Raw genomic sequence first — 18,488 nt, 5'->3', positions numbered from 1 at the left:
AATATAAATCAAATAAATAAATAATCACTGCAGAGTTAATCTGCTTTAAGTTTACCTATATTTCTTTTTTAAATGAACTTTATTTTTCGCATTACCTGTTTTTAAGCATTTCTGCTTTTATGGTAAAAGCTTTACTTGCAACTTGACTATTCCTAAGGCTGAGAAAAGAGTGCAAAAAAATGGAAAAATGCGCAGAAAATGATGGGCGGATTATCATGCTTTTTAATTGGCATATTTTGCAGATTGATGCAGGAGCTACTTAAAATGAGCATCTACTAGGAAAAATGAGAAACTACGCAAAAACCAAAACTAAGAAGATTCACTTTTCCTAGCACCACCCTTGTTATTACTGTGATTGTTTCATTATTTCAATGACTTGTCATTTGTTGCTTTGATTCTGCAGTGTTCCCCAAGGGAAAAAAAATATAGCAAACATTTAAAGTACATTAATTGCATTTAACTAGTAGCATCACCACCCAGTAAAATAGTTCAGGCTTCACCTATAGAACTGGAAAGCCTGACAATAACAGCAGTATATTGGCACAAAGTTAGACAGGCAGTCTTCAAATGCTTCACCATTTAGATCAGAATAAGTCAGCTGATAAAAAAAACAATACACGTAGAATTTATAAAGAAAACCCAAGCAATTTCCTATTTCTCACAATGACAAACCTATTCATCCCAAGGCTACCGATTTTCAAAGTATCTGAATCTGAATTTGCCTGCTTGGGTCTCATACACCAAACTGCCCTCAACTTACACTAAATAGCCATTTAGTGACCAAAATTATAACAACAGTGGAAAAAGTGACTTTGACCATTTTTCACAGTTACAACCTTTGCAGCATCTCCATGGTCACATGACCAAAATTCAGATGCTTGGCAACTGGCCCGTATTTATGACGGTCGCAGGCTCCCTGGGGTCACGCGATCCCCTTTTGTGACCTTCAGATAAGCAAAGTCAATGGGGGAAGCCAGATTCACTTAACAGCCGTGTTACTAACTTAGCAACTGCAGTGAATCACTTAACAACTGCAGCAAAAAAGTAAAAAAAATGGGGCAAAACTCAATTAACAAATGTCTCAGGAACAGAAATTTTGGGCTTTAGACGTAAGTCGAGAACTACCTGTACTTTGGATTTTCCTGTATCATCAGCCTATTTAGAGATGTGCAAAAATACTGTCCCCCACTTCAAGTATTCATTCAACTTCAAGAACATTCGCTTCCAAAATTCAGTCTAAGGGGGAAAAATATTTCAGAAAAAATGCTGAGATGGCCATTAAATGTACAGGAATGTGTAACTCTCTCTTGAGTGGGCTGCAGCTTGTCATGCTTTTCAACTGAATCTTAATTTAACAGATTTCTTTTTCAGACTAGGTAATATGGGCAGCCTGGAAGGATCCCAAGTGATAGATAGATAGATAGATAGATAGATAGATAGATAGATAGATAGATAGATAGATAGATAGATCCAAAGTAGCAACCCAGAATTTCTATTGCTGAGCAATTTTACCTTTTCTCTCATGGCTGTTATGTGAATTGCTGCACCTGTTAAGTAAATCACGTGGCCATTAAGCGAATCTGGCTACTCCTATTGATCTTGCTTGTTGGAAGCCAGCTGGGGAGATGGTAAACGGAGGTCATGTGAACCACTGTAAATACATGCAGGCTGCCAAGCTCCCAAATTGTATCACATGACCACGGGGATGTCATGACAGTTGTAAGTATGAGGACCGGTTGTAAGTCATTTCTTTCAGAGCCTTTGTAACTTTGAACCGTCTCTAAATGAATGGTCGTACGTAGAGGACTACCTGTAATGCAAAATATATACCAAGTCCAGCACTATCAGCCGCCACCGTCTTCAACAAGAAGTCTTAAAACATCGCAAAAATAAATCTGAAATAAACATTCAGCCGCCCCCCACAATAAGCCACGTGGAAGCGCCCTGGAAGAAAAACTTTGCAAGCCGATTCTTGGCTCTGGCCTACTTGTCTCTCTGTCCTCACCTGTTCCAGGTGTTCAAACAAACCTGAACAGTTGCCAGGATGACTAAAGCTGGGCAGTTGAGCAGAAGTGTTTTTGTGACTGTGAGCATCCTCCAGGGCGGAAGCGGGGCTGAATCAACCCAGCGCTCTGCTCACCAGGACATTTCTAAAGTGACTTCGCCGTGAGTTAGCAGAAGCATTTTCCCCTTGATTCATTACTTGGAAACGGCCCGACGTGCTCGGCTGAGCCGGCCTTCGCTTCACTTTCCTTGAACCGGTTCCCAGCAGCTTCACAGCAAAGCCAAGTTCCGGCAGCCAGGAATTTTCCATAATTAACGCTCGAATTTCTGAGGTTGAGGACTCGGTTCTGAAATCATCATACAGGCAGTCCTCGGCTTACGACCACAACTGAGCCCAAAATTTCTGCTGTACGATGAGAGATTTGTTAAGTGAGTATTGCCCCATTTTATGACCTTTCTTGCCACAGCTGTTAAGTGAATCGCTGTAGCTGTTAAGTTAGTAACATGGTTGTTAAGTGAATCTGGCTTCCCCATTGACTTTGCTTCTCAGAAGGTCACAAAAGGGGATCACGTGATCCCGGGACGCAGTGACTGTCATAAATATGAACCAATAGCCAAGCACCTGAATTTTGATCACATGATCATGGGGATGCTGCAAAGGTCGTAACTGCGAAAAACGGTCACAAGTCACATTTTTCAGTGCCACTAAACGAACTTAGTGGCATCTGAAGAACAGCCACTGTAAAAGAAGCGGGGGTTTTGCACATTGCATAGAAAATGGCACTTTCTAAATATACAGAAAGCAATCTAAAGAGAGAATCTCACATTTTTTTAAAAAAATTATGCCTGGAATTTTAAATGCAATTAGCTAGCATGTCAACTGCCAGAGGGACAGGCGTGTAACTCTGGTGCTTTGACATATTAAAGTCTGTCAAATGTGCCGCAATCATTCATAAACAAGCTCGACCTGAAGGTGCCACAATACTGTCGGCTGTAGTTATGGAGGTATGTGCTTCTCTGCAATTTGTAGCATCCTCATCACTGGCCCTGATACTGGAGAAAAACTGCCAAGGCCAATCCATAAAGCGTCCCAACCACTGGAAATGACAAATACATATTTGCACTATGGATACTATCCAGCAACGTAGCCTTCACAGACACCAAATGCGACATCTGTCCAATTGCTCTTTAAAAATATTAATTTAATGTAAATAAATACATGTACAGCAAAATTAAAGTGTAGAACCTAAAAGGACTCAATTGAATCAATTACCTAATCAATAATCTAAACTGAACAATTATTGAAATCCAAGCCAACCCACCAATTCTTAGAAAAGCTCAACAAGATGTCTACTTGCAACACATCTTTTTTCCAGTCAAAATAAGGTTTACAATACTTAATTAATGAAAATATCACAGCAGGTTGTGACATCATAGCACCTACCTGAACTTGCCTGATCGCAAAATACATCAGTCTCTAAGGACATCAGACTAAGTTAGTTCATGGATCGGAGACCACGAGTAAATCCTCAGGGGATCAGATAGATTGGGAAATTGAGAAAAAAGATCCCAGAGAAAGACACAAATAAAACACTTGGAAATTGTTGTCAAAAACAGGAAATAATCAGGAATTAAGCTCAACTTTAAGAAATGTTATTGTTTCATTGCTGAGAATACAGATAGTCCTGGTTGAGCAACTGTTTGGAATTATAACAGTGATGAAAAAGTAATTTTACAGCCAATCCTCACATTTATGACCTCCGCAGATCTGTGAAGTACAGTAAAGCTGAAGTCAGATCATCAGCACAGTCATGGTTTCACTTAAGCGACCGCTTTGACTAACAACCAAGGTGCCTGTCCCAACTATGATTGCTAAAGAAGGACTTTCTGTATGGCAAACCCCCCCCCCCCGATTTCCAGCGGGGGGGCTACTGGCACTTCACAACATCAAGACGTCATTATGACTTTTGAAAGACGCTTGGGGGGAAAAAGCATAGTAAGAAAAAACAGAGGAATGACCCCATAAACTCCCAACAACCCAGATACTCTCTGAATATCAATGCCTTCTCCGTTGATCTTTTAAAAAAAATCTTTCTGTGAGATGCGTACAGAAATGTCAGGCACAAATAACTAGGAAGATGAGTTGAGTTCAAAGGATTAAAAGTTTATCACAGACCACCTACAGAGAAGAAGCTGGCTTGGGTCAAGCCAAGCTGGCGCTAGATAAGGAGCCAGGAGTCCACGGACCTGGGTCCGTCGTGGCTGCGCAGCGATTCAAAACCAGTGACGTGTTTAGTCCCGCCTTCCGCTCGTCTACTACAAAGAAAGAAGAATATTCTTCATTTTCCAGAGGAGAATGTCTCAATCCGTGTCTGCTTGTACAACGTCAAATGGGGGCTGATGGGTCCCTCCGCTCCGAGACCCAGGCTGCTGCCTTGCCCGTTTACAGACTCATCCGGGATGACTAGAGAATTAGCTAAAGAGAAACAGAGAGTCTTCTTCCAATTTGGTATCTAAAAACAGTGTATAAGTAATCCTCCACTTACAACAATTCGTTTAGTGATGGTTTGGACTTACAACAGTGTGGAAAAGAGCGATTTATGATCGGTCCTTGTACCTACAACCAGGGCAGCATCTCCATGGTGATGGGATCAAAATTGGGATGCTTAGCAACTGGCACGTGTTTACAAGTTGCGGTGTCCCAGGATCACGGGATCACAATCTGCAACCTTCTCAGCTGGCATCCAGCAAGCACAGTCAATGGTGGAAGCTTGACTCACTTCACAACTGCAGTGATTTGCTTAACATCCGGGGCAAGTAAGGTCATAAAATCAGGCGCGACTTAAACAACCATTGTTGCTTAGCAGTGGAAACTCTGGTCCCGACTACGGTCCTAAGTCAAGGAGTAGCCGAAATATACAGCGTTTCACAGAGAGGATCCCCTGAAATCAGTTGAGTCTCCATGCAGAGACTGATTTTCAAACAAGCCCTCAAGAGCCACATCAAAAAGAAGAAGAAAGTGGAAAAGAAGAAGAAAGAAGAAAGAGAGAAAACTGCAGGCAGCTGGATGGGCAAGTTGATGTCCGGAAGAAAAAAGTTATCGCCTGGCTACTTCCCAGCCCAGGAAAATATCAGCTCCCTGCCAGAATTTCTCCCACCCGTTCTTCTTGGAAGGGACTTTTTGCGCATCAAGGTGAGTGTGAAGCCTCAGCATCCCATTCCCTGGAATAGGGTGTCTCACCAAAGTTTCTTCTAGAAGCCTCTTCTAGCCTTTCCCTAAACACACAACAGCAGGTAGGTCTGTAATTCAGCAAGTGGATCACAAAGTGTGTATCCAGACACAGAGAGATAAAATACCAAGTTTAGCAAGACAGGCAAAGAAAAGGAAAAAAAAAACAATTACTAGGATGTCCCTGAAGCTGCTGTCATTCATCGCTCCCAAAAGACCAGAGAGCAACGTTCTCAGGACTTCTTGGGCTGTGGAAAGAACCTCTCGAAACTCAAGCTAACAATTAGACTAGGAAAGGTTCAAAAATATCAAATAATAATAATCATAGTGGAGGAAAGTGAGTTTTTCTCCCCCAAAATTATTACCTGTGGCTTGGGAGGGGCAGTCATCTTGCATTCCCTGATGAGAAGAGGAGCAGCAGTTGAAAACAAAGGAGTAAGGAAGAGGTACAAATGACTACAAGCCTCTTTGCTACAAAGGGTGGATACTCTTGAAGATTACTCTGAAGTGGCTGCTCCTGGGAGGAGCAGTTTGCCTGGTGATTTTAACCCTTTAGTAATAATGCCTAATTAATGCCTAAGCAGTCTTAGTCTCTTGCCCGCTCTCTCCTTTCCTTCCCTATCCAGTTGTCTCTTCCATCCTTCTCAACTACTCCAGATTTGCTCTTCCCTTTTGTTCCTTTCCTTGTCTTCCCAGGGTATTTACACCTTCCTCCTATACCATCTCCATCTTGTTTTTGTTTCTTGGTTCTCCCGGAAGGAAGGAAGTTTCTCTGTATGTGAGAGCAGTTGGCATATCCAGATAGGTTATCTTGCTACGTAGGCAATGAATTTGCATTAGAAGCAATTATTTCTATTTCTGGTTGTTCTGGTTGAACCCTTTTTTGTTTCAAGACATATCCAGCAGGTGGCGGCACTTAGCTGATCTCAAAAAACCAGAACAGGGTCAGACCTAGTTGATAGCTGGATAGGAGACCACCAGGAATAGACTGTAGGTTAGATTTGAAAATTGGGAAAAATCCTAAAGAAGCAAATATCAAACTTCTGAATCTCTGAGAAAAGAACTAAATGGCCATGCTCATGAAGTCAAAAGGAGTTAAGCTCAATGAGAAAAAAGCTACATTTTTCTCTGATAGGCGTAAAAGCATACATACTGTATTTGAACAGACAATTGTGGTTCCTATTAATGTTTGTGGGAAAGAGAAGACATCTTAAAGTTCAGGACTTTTTATTTTCATGTAAATAAATACAAATTTAGCAGAATTATTTTAAGCAGACGACATGAAAAATCAACTGCTGAGCACCTTCTAGCATTTTTTTTAACTTAATATATTTGTTTTTTATTCACATAGTCAGCTGGGCTCAACCAAAGATTCACAATCAAGTCTAAATGCTTGCTCACTGCAAGGATCCAGATTAAACTTTTCTCAACAAATTGCTACCTCAACCTTTTATTTTCAACACATCCAAAGAAGGAGAGTCCACGTTTAAGGATGTCACAAATGGTAAGAACAAGTCTGGATCGAGCCAAATGAAGACGGCTTTGCTGAAAAGCAGACCCCGCCATAGTGTGGGAATAACGCCAGGGGGAAGAAGAAGAAGAAGGGTAGGAGAAGTCTCCCCTTACTTCTCCGGTGCCTGCTTTCACCCACGGATAATCCTCAACTTACAGCAGTAGGTTTAATGACTGAAAAAGTGGCTCACACTTACACATTTTTCACACTTACAACTTGAGAACGGCCCTTTCCCTCGCAGATATTCATGGTCACATGATCAAAATTCAGTCGCTTGGCTACTGACTCATAAACTCACATTTATGACCGTTGCTGTGTCCCAGTCATGTGATCACCTTTTGTGACCTTTTGACAAGCAAAGTCAAGGGGGAAGCCAGATTCACTTAACAACTGTGTTATTAGCTTAATAACTGCAGTGATTCACTTTACAACTGTGGCAAGAAATGTCATAAGATGGGGCAAAACTCACTTAACAACTGTCTCACATAGCAACAGAAATGTTAGATTGTGGTTGTAAGTTGGGGATTACCTATATCTGAACAGTGAACTTATCCTCATTCTTTTTTTTCATAGTTACACATTTCTACTTCTTTCATCTTAGTGTACGGTAGTCCTCAATTAACAACGGTAATTGTGAACAGAATTTCTACTACTAAGTGATGCGGTTGTAAAGCACGACATGACATGACAATGCTATTCAGCAAAGGAAATTCCAGCACTTCCAGTTCTAGTTCTTAAGCGGATCCCATGTCGCCATTAAGCGCATCATTGCCATTTGTGACTTCCTGCTGGCTTCCCCACTGACTTTGCTTGTAGGAAGCCAGCAAAGGTCGCAAATGGTGATCACATGACCATGGGACACGAGAACAACATAATCACAAGCGGATCACTGAGTACTGGATTGCAATTCATGACTGCAAGGATATTGCAATGGTCATGATACCCCTAATTCAGTGCCATCACTAAGCTTGAATGTTCGGCACCTGATTGGAGTTAAATAAGGGTCAGTTCAAGGGAAGTTGGACTTTGGTCTGCTTGTGGCTACGTAGGGATTCAAGGCTGAGCCCTCTTTTGACTCCACTCCCATGTTCTGCCCCTCCTTCTCCTACAGAATCCTTCTTAAAGTATCATGTCCAGAACTAATATCAAAACGAGATCTGATTAGTAAAGAATAAAGGAGAACTATTATTTTCCATGACTTCGAAATTATGCTGAGGTTGATGCAATCTAAAACTACATTTAACTGCCTTTTTTGCAACCATATCAAATTCCACTGATATTAATATTTCACTGAACAAAATGACTAGTATCCATAATTTCACTACTGTCTCTAGACATTACTATCCACAAAATACAAAATCCTGTTGAATGCAAAAGTTCTAAGTAAATATACGGTACACTTAGGTGATATACTGTGCACACCTGTCATTATTTTTTTTCACACTTTGCATGCTTGCATCCACAACCAAGCAAATGACTAATAAAACCATAATTTGTAACTACACTGCGGGCAGGAAAAAAGACACCTATTACAGTAATATTGGATAGTCTCAAGATTTGAAAACATCACATGATAATTGAACGCAGCGCTAATGACTGTTCTTTATTCAAAATTACTGTCACCCAAAAGAAGTTGTTTCCTATCAAACACATTATCCTTGATAGAAGTTATTAAAATAATAATTTTGGTATCTTATTTGCCTTTAAAGTGAATGAAGAGAAACCAAGTGGAAACAATTGCAGCCCAGGTCAGAATAAAAAGTTGAATTAAAAGGTATGCTCCACAGGATAATGCATTTAAGGCTGGTGAAAAAAAGATCCCAGATGCTTACAATTTCTTTCCAAGTACCTTAATATATCATTAGCTGGAATTTTTGTGGGTGAAGAATATGGGATCAGCAAACACTGCTTGACTGATTCATAAGGAATTAGGATTTTTTAATAAAGAAAAGAGGTGCAATAAACCTTTTATTTAACAGATTAATGGAGAGTAGCATTTGTTAAAGCAGAATGTTCATTAAATCTGAATACAATCCTATACCTGGGTATTTTATGTATTTTACACATATCTCAAATATCAAATGGAATTTTACACATGTGCAGAAGCAGAGAGCATGCAAGTATCAGTTGAAGAATGACTGTATAATTTCAGACATTTAAAAACACTTCAAAAAACCTCTCTTATGCCAATGTCAGAATTAGAATTGTTCAATATTTTTAAAAACTTGAATTACGTATCACTTGTTTTAGGCACACTAATCCTCTTTTTTCTTTATGTGAATATAGCAGTACAGACACACACCCAAATCTGGAAACAATTAGCCACTGTTCATAGTTACAACGGATCTACCTTGAGGCTACGTACAACCCGGATTTGGAGTTCACTGTCGGGCCATCTTCATGGTCATGTGACTGAACTTTGCCCACTCAGCAACCTTTATGGTGTCCTATGGTCACATGACTGAGTTTTGTGCCGGTTTTGCCCAAAACTGGCACTACTGGTTTTTGGCAAAAAAAAAACAAACAAACCCACACCCATAGCAAACCACTGGTTCACTTAATAACCGCCACAGAAAAAAATTGTAAAATTGTATTGGTCGTGTGACTGACCCATTTTATGACTGTCACAGCTGATAACCATGGTGGGCTGGCTCCATTACAGTCATAAGTCAAGGACTACTTGCATTACCGAGAGGCCCAATTGTAACATCAAACAATAGCTACGGAGAGCTGAGGTAATACTGTGCCCATCAAAACAGTCACACTCACTCTAAGCATGCAGGAAAAAATGGATTTATTTTAAGCATGCCACCTTAAAAAAAATCACACTTTCTTCAAGATAACACTGATAAACTGGATTTAGGGCAGCAGTTTATGTTCTTTAATATGGAGCTAAAAATCAAAATCCAGACTACAGCATGTTGACAATCATACCACACAATCCAAAAAAATTAAATCTCATGTATTTTTTCCAGCTGACGTACATAAAAACATTTGAGACACGCTGTCTAGACTGGGAGTTTTCTTTTGTTGTGCTATTTTGGGGTAAAACATACTAAACTTTTGCAAACGTGAGATGCTAAGATTTATTTATTAAATTTATTTGCCACCCATCTCGTATCAAATTCCTCTCATTTTTCATATCCAACCCTGCTGACTCTGATAATCCACAAGTGCTTTTAAGAAGGCTCATTCACTGAGAACTAGAAAATTCAGGTTCAAAAAATCTCTGCTTCTTCTCCCAAAATCCTTTCCCAAAATCCCAAGAGCTGCAGGAGAAACTACCAAGTCAATTTACCGTAACTAGCCCTGGGACGCCAACATACACACACATTAAAAGGATCACTTAATATATTGGTAAGTCTTCAACTTAACGTCCATTCTATTCGGCAACCGGTTGAAGTTAGAAGGATCCTGCAAAAAGGAGCTTGGAACAGATCCTCGCTCTTACGGCCATCGCAGCAGCCCTATGGTCATGTGATCAAACTCCGGGCGCTTGGCAGCCGGTGTATCTAAAATGGCTGCGGTGTCCCAGGGTCATGTGATCGCCACGGGCAGCCTTTCCAGCTGGCTTCTGCTAAGCCAAGGGGCAAAGCTGGATGTGCTCAACCACTGTACTGCAGGATGCACTCAAGAACTGCAGTGATTCACTTGCCAACCGTGGCAAAAAAGAGCATAAAATTGGGAGCAACTCACTGAACAGGCAGCTTTCCTAACAACAGAAATTCTGGTCCCAATAGCGAGTCAAGGATGACCAGACCTGTATTTCTGCAGCTCAACAAATGCACGTTGACCAGTCCAGCATACTGATAACTCTGTTCATGCTAGATTAAATCAGAAAAAGCTGCCCAAGGGGTTCGTGCAATTTCTTCTGACATATGGCTGGTACAACCACTCGTTTAGTGACCATTCAGAGTTAACAACAGCACTGAAAAAAGTGACTTATGACCATTTTTCATGCCACTGCTGTCACCTCGTGGTCACGTGATCAAAAGCCAGACACTTGGCCACTGATTCATATTTATAACGTTTGCAGGGTCCCGGGTCAGTGATCACCTTTTGCGGCCTTCTGAGGCCAGATTCACTTTTAACAACAGCAGTGATTCAGTTTATAACTGTGGCAAGAAAGGTCGTAAAATGGGGCAAAATTCAGTTAGCAAATGCCTTGCTTAGCAATAGAAATTTTGGTCGTAAGTCGAGGACTGCCTGTATATGAAGAAAATCCCTCATTCAAAAATAAACACAACCTGTGATGTCTCATTCAGAACTGGTTTCGATCAGAAAGTAAAGCTTTTTGAAAGTCTGATTATGTAACCCAGCAGAAGTGGTAAACACAAAAAGGGGATTCAAATGAGCCGCCTGACATGCAAGAAGACAACAAACTACAATGGGAAGCCAGATTTCCAATCACCTTCACTTTGGATGGCCAATAATTCTTTGGCTCTCTCGACGGTACCTATTCACTGTGGCTTGTTTGCACCCATTTCAGACATCAAAGCAGAACGAGAAAAAGCCAAAAGTGCAAAAAGAAAGAAAGAGAGAGAAGGGGCTTCTGACCTTCTTTACAGCAATCAAAAGCAGAAATCTCGGAGAAGGGACTCTCCACTTTTCTGCGTAGCCCTGTTTATTCTTGCTGCTACATGCAGCAAAATGTTTTCTCCATTCACACCAAAAGCCCCTTTTTTCCATTGTTAAAGATAAGGAATCTTTATTTTTGGTTTGCAAATGATCCAACCGCCGGGTGACTTCTGTTATTCATAAATCATAACTTTACAAGGGCCAGATCCACCCATGTACAGCCCTTCCCTTCTGAACAGCGATGCCCTAACTCTGTGGTGGTGAACCTACGGCACGGGTGCCAAAGGTGGCACGCAGATCCCTCTCTGTGGGCACGTGCACTGTCGCCCCAGTCCTAGGCCTTCAGCTGGGTTTTATAAAGCCTTTTCGCTTTAGGCCTCCGCCGCCGTGTGCAAGAAAAAAAAAAAGATTCAATCAATCAATCAATTTCAACTTTTTTGGGGGAAAAAAAAGATCTCACAAAGTTGGCATTGATTGATTGAACTTTTTAGTCCCACCCAGTCTGCCGTTACCACTGCAGCCACGCCCACCCAATGGGCCACGCCCACCCGGCACCCGATGATACATAAGTGGGTTTTGGGTTGCAGTTTGGGCACTCGGTCTCTAAAAGGTTCGCCATCACTGCCCTAACTTCTGTTTGGGTTTCCAGGATCCCTTCTCTGCCCTTCCTATCCCTGCACACAAGGAAGGGGAAAAAGGTTCTCTTCAGCATTGCCCGGTGCCATCCCTGTGACAAGAGGTTGAAATTAAAAGCATTTAAATGCAGAGGAACCCTGACAAGGCGGGTGTGTGTGTTGTGTGTATATGTGTTAAAAATTGACAAATGGTACAGAGTTGGTGGAATTCTATATTATTTGGGGAAACAAAGGCCTGCAGTGTTTCTCAACCTCAGCAATTTAATGTGACTAAACTTCAATTTCCAGAATCCCCTAGCCCAGGTATCTTGGGAAACAGTGAGCTAGAGTTTAGCTAAACTTCTTCTCTCCTCCACATTTTCCAAAACAGAAATTTGCACTCACTTTCAAGAGGCTCACCCACACCTGAGAAAACAGGGACAAAGAATGCATCCTCCAACCTGGGCACGCTTCAAATGGGTGGACTTCAATTCCCAGAATTCTTAGCAATGATCCTGTGGTACCAAATTCTAGAGGGAAAAATCCATTCACTTTGGACGACAGCCACGTTATTTTGAAGTACTGGAAACTTCAAGAACTCCATTTACATACATTCATACATACATTTATACGTCTCTCTGTGTGTGTACACACACATATACGTAGTTAAGTATGTATATATATGTAAATTTGTCTTGTTTTTTTAAAAGGTGATTAAAAACTAACAGGAATTAAAGAAAGAAAATAAAGAAAAAGACAACAGTACAAAAAGAAATAATGAATTATAAATACAAATGTAAAAATTATCTCTTGCTCTGTGGTTACAAAAAATCCCTATCACCTCGTTGTTTTCATCATCCAAACCATACACCATAAGTTCTTTTCTGTTTCATGAAAAAGTCTATAAGAGGTTTCTACTCAACAATAAGCTTGGATATTGTGCTTTTTCTAATCAAGGAAGTCAATTTAGCTATATCTATAAGTGTCATCATCTTCACCGACTATTTCTCCATTGTGGTTAATGCCAAAATCTTTCCACTTTGCACAAATACGGTAATAATCTCGCTGCAGTTATCATATATGAAAACAAAGTTCCATGTCTTTTTTTGCAACTGTTTGTCTATCAATATCAAAAGAAAAACATCTGTATATTAATCTTTAAATTCCTCCAAGTTAGTGTATGTAGGCTACTTCTTCAGGGAATTCCAAAGAAATGCTATGTTAGCTTGGCACAACAAAATTAACTGAGTCCGCAGTCTTCCAGACTGACTAAGAATAAGTCTGTAAATGTTTTCATCATAGTAACCCTGCCTGGAATTATACTGAAAGAGCTTGCTGACACTTTTTTTTTTAATAAAGGTGTTCACTGGGCAAAGGGCACATTTTGAAAAACACGAAATGTTATTTTTGTACATGACTGTTTCTACAGAATATACTGGCACAACAGGGTTAAAAATGGCAATAGCTAAAAGCAATAAAATGCCTGGAAGAATTTCTAATATTTCTGTACAGATCTTGAAACTTACAAAATAAATACAACAATCATGTGTTTGTGAGCAGGCATGGAAAAAATGATATTTTATCAGGGCTGTTTTAATTTTATTTTATAGGCACTGCAAGACAGAATGGCAGTATAGATTTCCAAAATGTCTGTGTTATTTTACATAGATGTGAAAATATGTCAGCTGAAAATAACATTGTATGCATTTACAATACTTTATGGAAGTCTACCATAATTTGTTAAAACAGTTTTTCCCAATCTGGCTCCCTCCAGGGATATCTGGACTACCACTTCCATTTGTGACTTACTTCAAGAGAAAAAAAACAATATTTGGCCAATATTCAGTTAATACTTGAAAGGAAAAAATAAGAAAAACTGAGGATTGTGAGCTAAAGTCCAAAGTAAACCAAAAAAAAACTTGGGGCAGGACAAACCACTTTTAACTGTTAAAAGAGCACACAGTTTTGTACAAGGGTAAAATTGGTAGAGTAGAAATTGAGAGGTTGTGAGTTCTAGTCATCTCTGGCTGGCTCATTTTAGGCCCATCCCTCTCTCTCAGCCCAAATCACCTCACAGGGTTGTTGTTGGGGAGAAAATAGGAGGAAGGAAAATTACCAGTATGTATATGTGCCACTTTAAGTTCTACAAAAATAAAGCTGTGATGTAAATCTAACAATAATAATGAATGTCAGTCCTCATCAAGTCACTAAGGGTTGAACTTATCACAAATGAAGATTTGCCTTTTAATTTGTGGTATGCTAGACAAATCCAGGCAAATCCAGGAGATTCAAGGTACTAGTAATGGTGTTTAAGGCCCTACATGGCAGGGGTCCGGAGTACCTTAAGGAACACCTGCTGCCGGCATCAACTTCCCTTCTCCCTGTGCGTTCCCACAGAGAGGGCCTCCTCAGGGTGCCACCGGTCAGAGAATGTCGATTGGTGGCTCCCAGGGGGAGGGCCTTCTCTGTGGGCGCCCCGGCGCTATGGAATCAGTTACCGGTTGAGCTCCGGATGGCGCCCGATCTTCGCTCCTTTCGTCGCGATCTAAAGACATTCTTATTCGAACAAGCCGGCCTGGCCTGATGGGGGATTGGTGGGGTTTTTTATTGTTATTTTAATATTTGTATTTACTGTTTTTAGTGGGCATATATTTAATTCTTTTTTAACTTTTGTAATTTTGTATTTTTTATTCTTGCCCTGTTCACCGCCCTGAGTCCTTCGGGAGAAGGGCGGTATATAAATATTATTAAATAAATAAATATTATTAAATAAATCAATCAATTTAATTCTGAAAGCAGGGGTGCATTAACCATGGTTAATCATAACGTACAAACACTCATTATGTGAGGAATTCCAGAACCGGGAAGCTCAACATTTCAGAATGAGCTCCAGACAAGTTTAAAGTGTAATTGTATTAGGAAATATTCTCTCTCTAAATATGTCTGTAATATATATAAATCACATTTATTACAATTTCAATATACATTATATGTAATATATATTTCATATAATTACAATATCTCTTTAATATGTAGTTTTTCCACAAAAGGACAAGAAATGCAGTTGGAGTTTCCTCTCCTATTTTCAATCGATAGCCTTTTTGTTCTCCAAGGACAGTGGGGACATTATACGAGGACTACAAGTAGCCCGCAACATACAACCATTCAGTGACCATTTTAGTGAAACAGTCCTTGCCCTTAAGACCGTCAGAGCATCCCCAAAGTGACAGGATCAGAATTTGGGTGCTCGGAAATTGGCAGGCATTTGCAAAGGTTGCAGCGTCCTGGGCTCACGTGATCACCGTGATCACCGTTTGACACTTGCTCTGCCAAAGTCAATGGGGGAAGCAGGGTTTGTTTACTGACTGCAGGATTCACTTAACAGCTGCAGGATTCACTTACTAACCGTGGCAGAAAAGGTCACAGAATCAGGCGCAACTCTCTTAATAGCCACCTTGCTTAGCAAAAGAATTTTTGGTCCAAGTTTGGTTGCCAGAGTCGAGAACTCTCTGTATTCATTTTCCCGTTTGGTAGCCAAAGCAAAAGTAAAATTGCACTAAACGCTCCATGCATTTTATGAACATAGAACACAGAACAACAGAACTGGAAGGGACCTTGAAGGTCTTCTAGTCCAACCCCCTGCTCAGGCAGGAAACCCTATACCATTTCCGATAAATGATTGCCTAGTCTCTTTTTGAAAGCTTTATGAACAAGCCGGATTCCTTATGAACAGGAATCTCTTTATGAATTCTATTTATATTCAATTTATATTATTCTATTTAGTCAAGCTGAATTTAAACCTAGATCTTCCCTTCATAAGGAAAAAAGCAGATGGTGTAAACAACCCAGTTTACACTAATCCTGGTGGTAGAATGTTAAATATATTATAAAGAGGCAGCCTGGCACAGAACAAGGTCAGGAAGATGGGCTATTGCTGACGCTTGCATGAACACGCCACAATTTCCCAGGTTCCTGAACCGGAGCAGGGAGCTGTGTGGTGTGAACACCTTGAGAAAAGTCCCGTTCCTTTTAAAAGTCCTGGAGAAACAGCAGCAGCAACACACTGCAGCGCAGTCAGCAATCAGAGGCAGATGGAGAGCTAGCTTTTTCCATCTGCTTTACAAAGCAGGAGAAAACTTATTCAGAAATCGCACCTGCCAGCTTGCACTTTTATTTGCTTACTTGATTAGTTATACCCCAACTTACAACATACCTAACGCAACTTCCTCCTCCTATTTTCCCACAACAACGACCCTGTGAGGGGGGTTGTGCTGAGAGAGAATGACCGGCTCAAGGCCACCCAGCTGCCTTTCCTGGGACTTGAGTCGAGGTCCCTGAGCTTCCTAGCCCGGTCCCTTAACCGACTAGAGGTCTCCTGTTTGGTTTCTACCTGTAAAAAAAAATGCACTTTGCACCTATCCTAGACAAAGGCAGCTAATTAGGTCCACATATTTCAACAGAAAGGAAAGGAAAAGTCAAAGGAAAACAGTCCCAACCTAAAGTCTAGCAACAAAAACCTAACAGGCAACAGAGCAATCCAAATCCACTCCCTTCTCCGCACCCGTCCCATGGAAAGGAGCACCCGCAAACCGCAGTTTAACAGGCCAGGTGATGATGGGTAGCAAGCAGAACTGGGGGGGGGGGAGGAAAAAGAGACTTGGACTTTATCTTTCCATTTATCTTTGGAAACCGCTCAACTTCCAGCTTTAGGGATGCTTTTCAGAGGAACAATTTTATGTCTGTAATTGTCGTAATTGCTGTTGGATTTTGTAAGCCACCCAGAGTCTACCCAGCGAGGAGGTGCTTAGCTCGGCATCCAACTAATAAAAGCCACCACCTGCTCGGCTGGTTCTCGGCAACCCCGGGCGAAAGCGGAGGCGAAGGGCCCAAAGGCAGGTAGGGAAAAAAGGCCCGCCCGCCGGCCGCCCTCCCTCCCTCCGGCGGGGAGCCTCTCCGGGTGTTCCGGACAGGCGCGGGGCGGCTCCGCAGTTCTTCTGGCCCAAAACCGACGGGGAGTTAAACCCGGGGAAGGCTCACCTCGGGGGTCCCCGGCTTCCCAAGGGCCGAGCTCTCTTCCGGCAGGAGCCTCACCTGCCCCCCCCCCCGCGACGGGTTGGGACTGCAGGAGACCCGGTGCCGGCCAGGCCGGGAAAGCGGCGGTCCCGGGGCGGGCCCGCAGGGATGCGGGTCTACCGCTACGTGGGAAAGGGCGCGTGCAGCCCACGCGGGGAGGCGGCAGGCTCGCTCCCACCAAGCGGGCGCCTTGCTGGCGGCGGGAAGGCGGCGCCCAGAGCCAGGAGGGGCGAAGGGCCTCGGCCCCCGCGGGGCTCCCGGGCGGCAGAGGGGGAGCAGCCGGAGGGCCCCCCCGGGACTCCGCCCGCTTCCCCCGGAGCCCGCCGCTTCCTAGCCTAGAGGTCGGAGCCCCGAAGCCAGCGAGGCAGGGGGAGCCCCGGAAAGGGGGGGGCTCGCTCCAAGCGCACCTGCCCCCCCCGGCAGCGCTCCTGCCGCCTCCTTCCCCGGGGCAGAGCGAGCGCCCCCCCGGCCTCAGTTTCCCCCTGGGCTGCTGGGAGGCGGGCGGGGGCCCCTCGCGCTCCCCGGGAAGAGACGCCGCCGGCCGCCCAGGGAGCGGCGGGGAGATCCGGCCCCTTTACCTGGCTGTAGAGCTGCGTCAGCGACATGGCCGGGCCGGCGGGGCGCGAAGCGGGGCAGGGAAGTCCGCGCCCAGCCCGGAGCCGGAGCGGCGGCCGGGCGCCCAGCGGGGGAAGCGGCTGGCGCGGGCGGCGCAGTTCCGACGGCCGGCGCGCCCCGCGGAGAAGCGCCCGCGACCTTTGCCCGGCCTCGGCCCTTCTCCTCCTCCTCCTCCTCCGCCCGGCGGCCGGCGAAGGGCGGGCGCCGCTCCCTCGTGGCCAGGTAGGGGAGGCGCCGGGCCCGCCTCGGCTTCCCCGCGCTCGCCGGGTTGGCGCAGGTGGGAGCGCCGGGCGGCCCGCGGGCGCCGCTCGCCCCCTGCCGGCCGAGCCCGGGAAGCCGGAGCGCGCCGCCCCCGACGGGCCTGGCGGTGGCGCGGCCGAGCCGCGGAGGGCCGGGCCGGATGCCCTCGGGGGAGCCCCGGAGCGCTCCCGGCGCCCTTCGCCCGCGCCCCCCCCCGGCCGGAGCCGCGCTTTCCCCCCCCCCGGCCCTCCTGGCTTCCGCCGCGTCCCGACGTCCCCGGGGAAACCCGCGGGCCCTTCCGCGAACACGAAGCAGCTCCGGCGAGAGCGGGCGGTCCTGCGGGTCGCCCGATTCCCACGATTCTTCCTGGCGAGCGAGGACAGCCAGCCCCCCGCCCGCTGGAGAAAGCTTTTTCCTTTAAGTGCCCCGGAGGGATCCCTCGGACAATTTTACCGGCTGACCAGATGGGGAGGGCGGGAAAGGGAAAGAAAGAAATGGATGGAAAAGGGAAGAGAGAAATGTGAGAGAAAGCAAGGAAGAAGAGCGAGTAGGGGAAAGAAGGGGAGAAAGGTGAGGAAAGAAGGAAAGAGAAAGGGTGAAAGGTGAGAGGAAGGAAGGAAGG

The 18,488-nt window shown here is 43.9% G+C and overlaps 1 protein-coding gene across 3 annotated transcripts in view; it reads right to left on the bottom strand.

Annotated features, from left to right (window-relative positions):
• MYO5B (myosin VB) overlaps positions 1-17,795 on the bottom strand; it is a 241,397-nt gene extending 223,602 nt beyond the window's left edge. For all 3 annotated transcript variants that reach the window (XM_081319235.1, XM_081319237.1, XM_081319236.1), the window contains exon 1: positions 17,590-17,795. In XM_081319235.1, the coding sequence (XP_081175361.1) occupies positions 17,590-17,616 (27 nt within the window). In that variant the 5' untranslated portion in view covers positions 17,617-17,795. The remainder of the gene's footprint in view (positions 1-17,589) is intronic.
• Positions 17,796-18,488: the final 693 nt, after the last annotated feature.

This window comes from Vipera berus (assembly GCF_964194415.1).
Source record: "Vipera berus genome assembly, chromosome: 2".
NCBI lineage: Eukaryota > Metazoa > Chordata > Lepidosauria > Squamata > Viperidae > Vipera > Vipera berus.
This window is presented reverse-complemented; position numbering and strand designations above follow the sequence as displayed.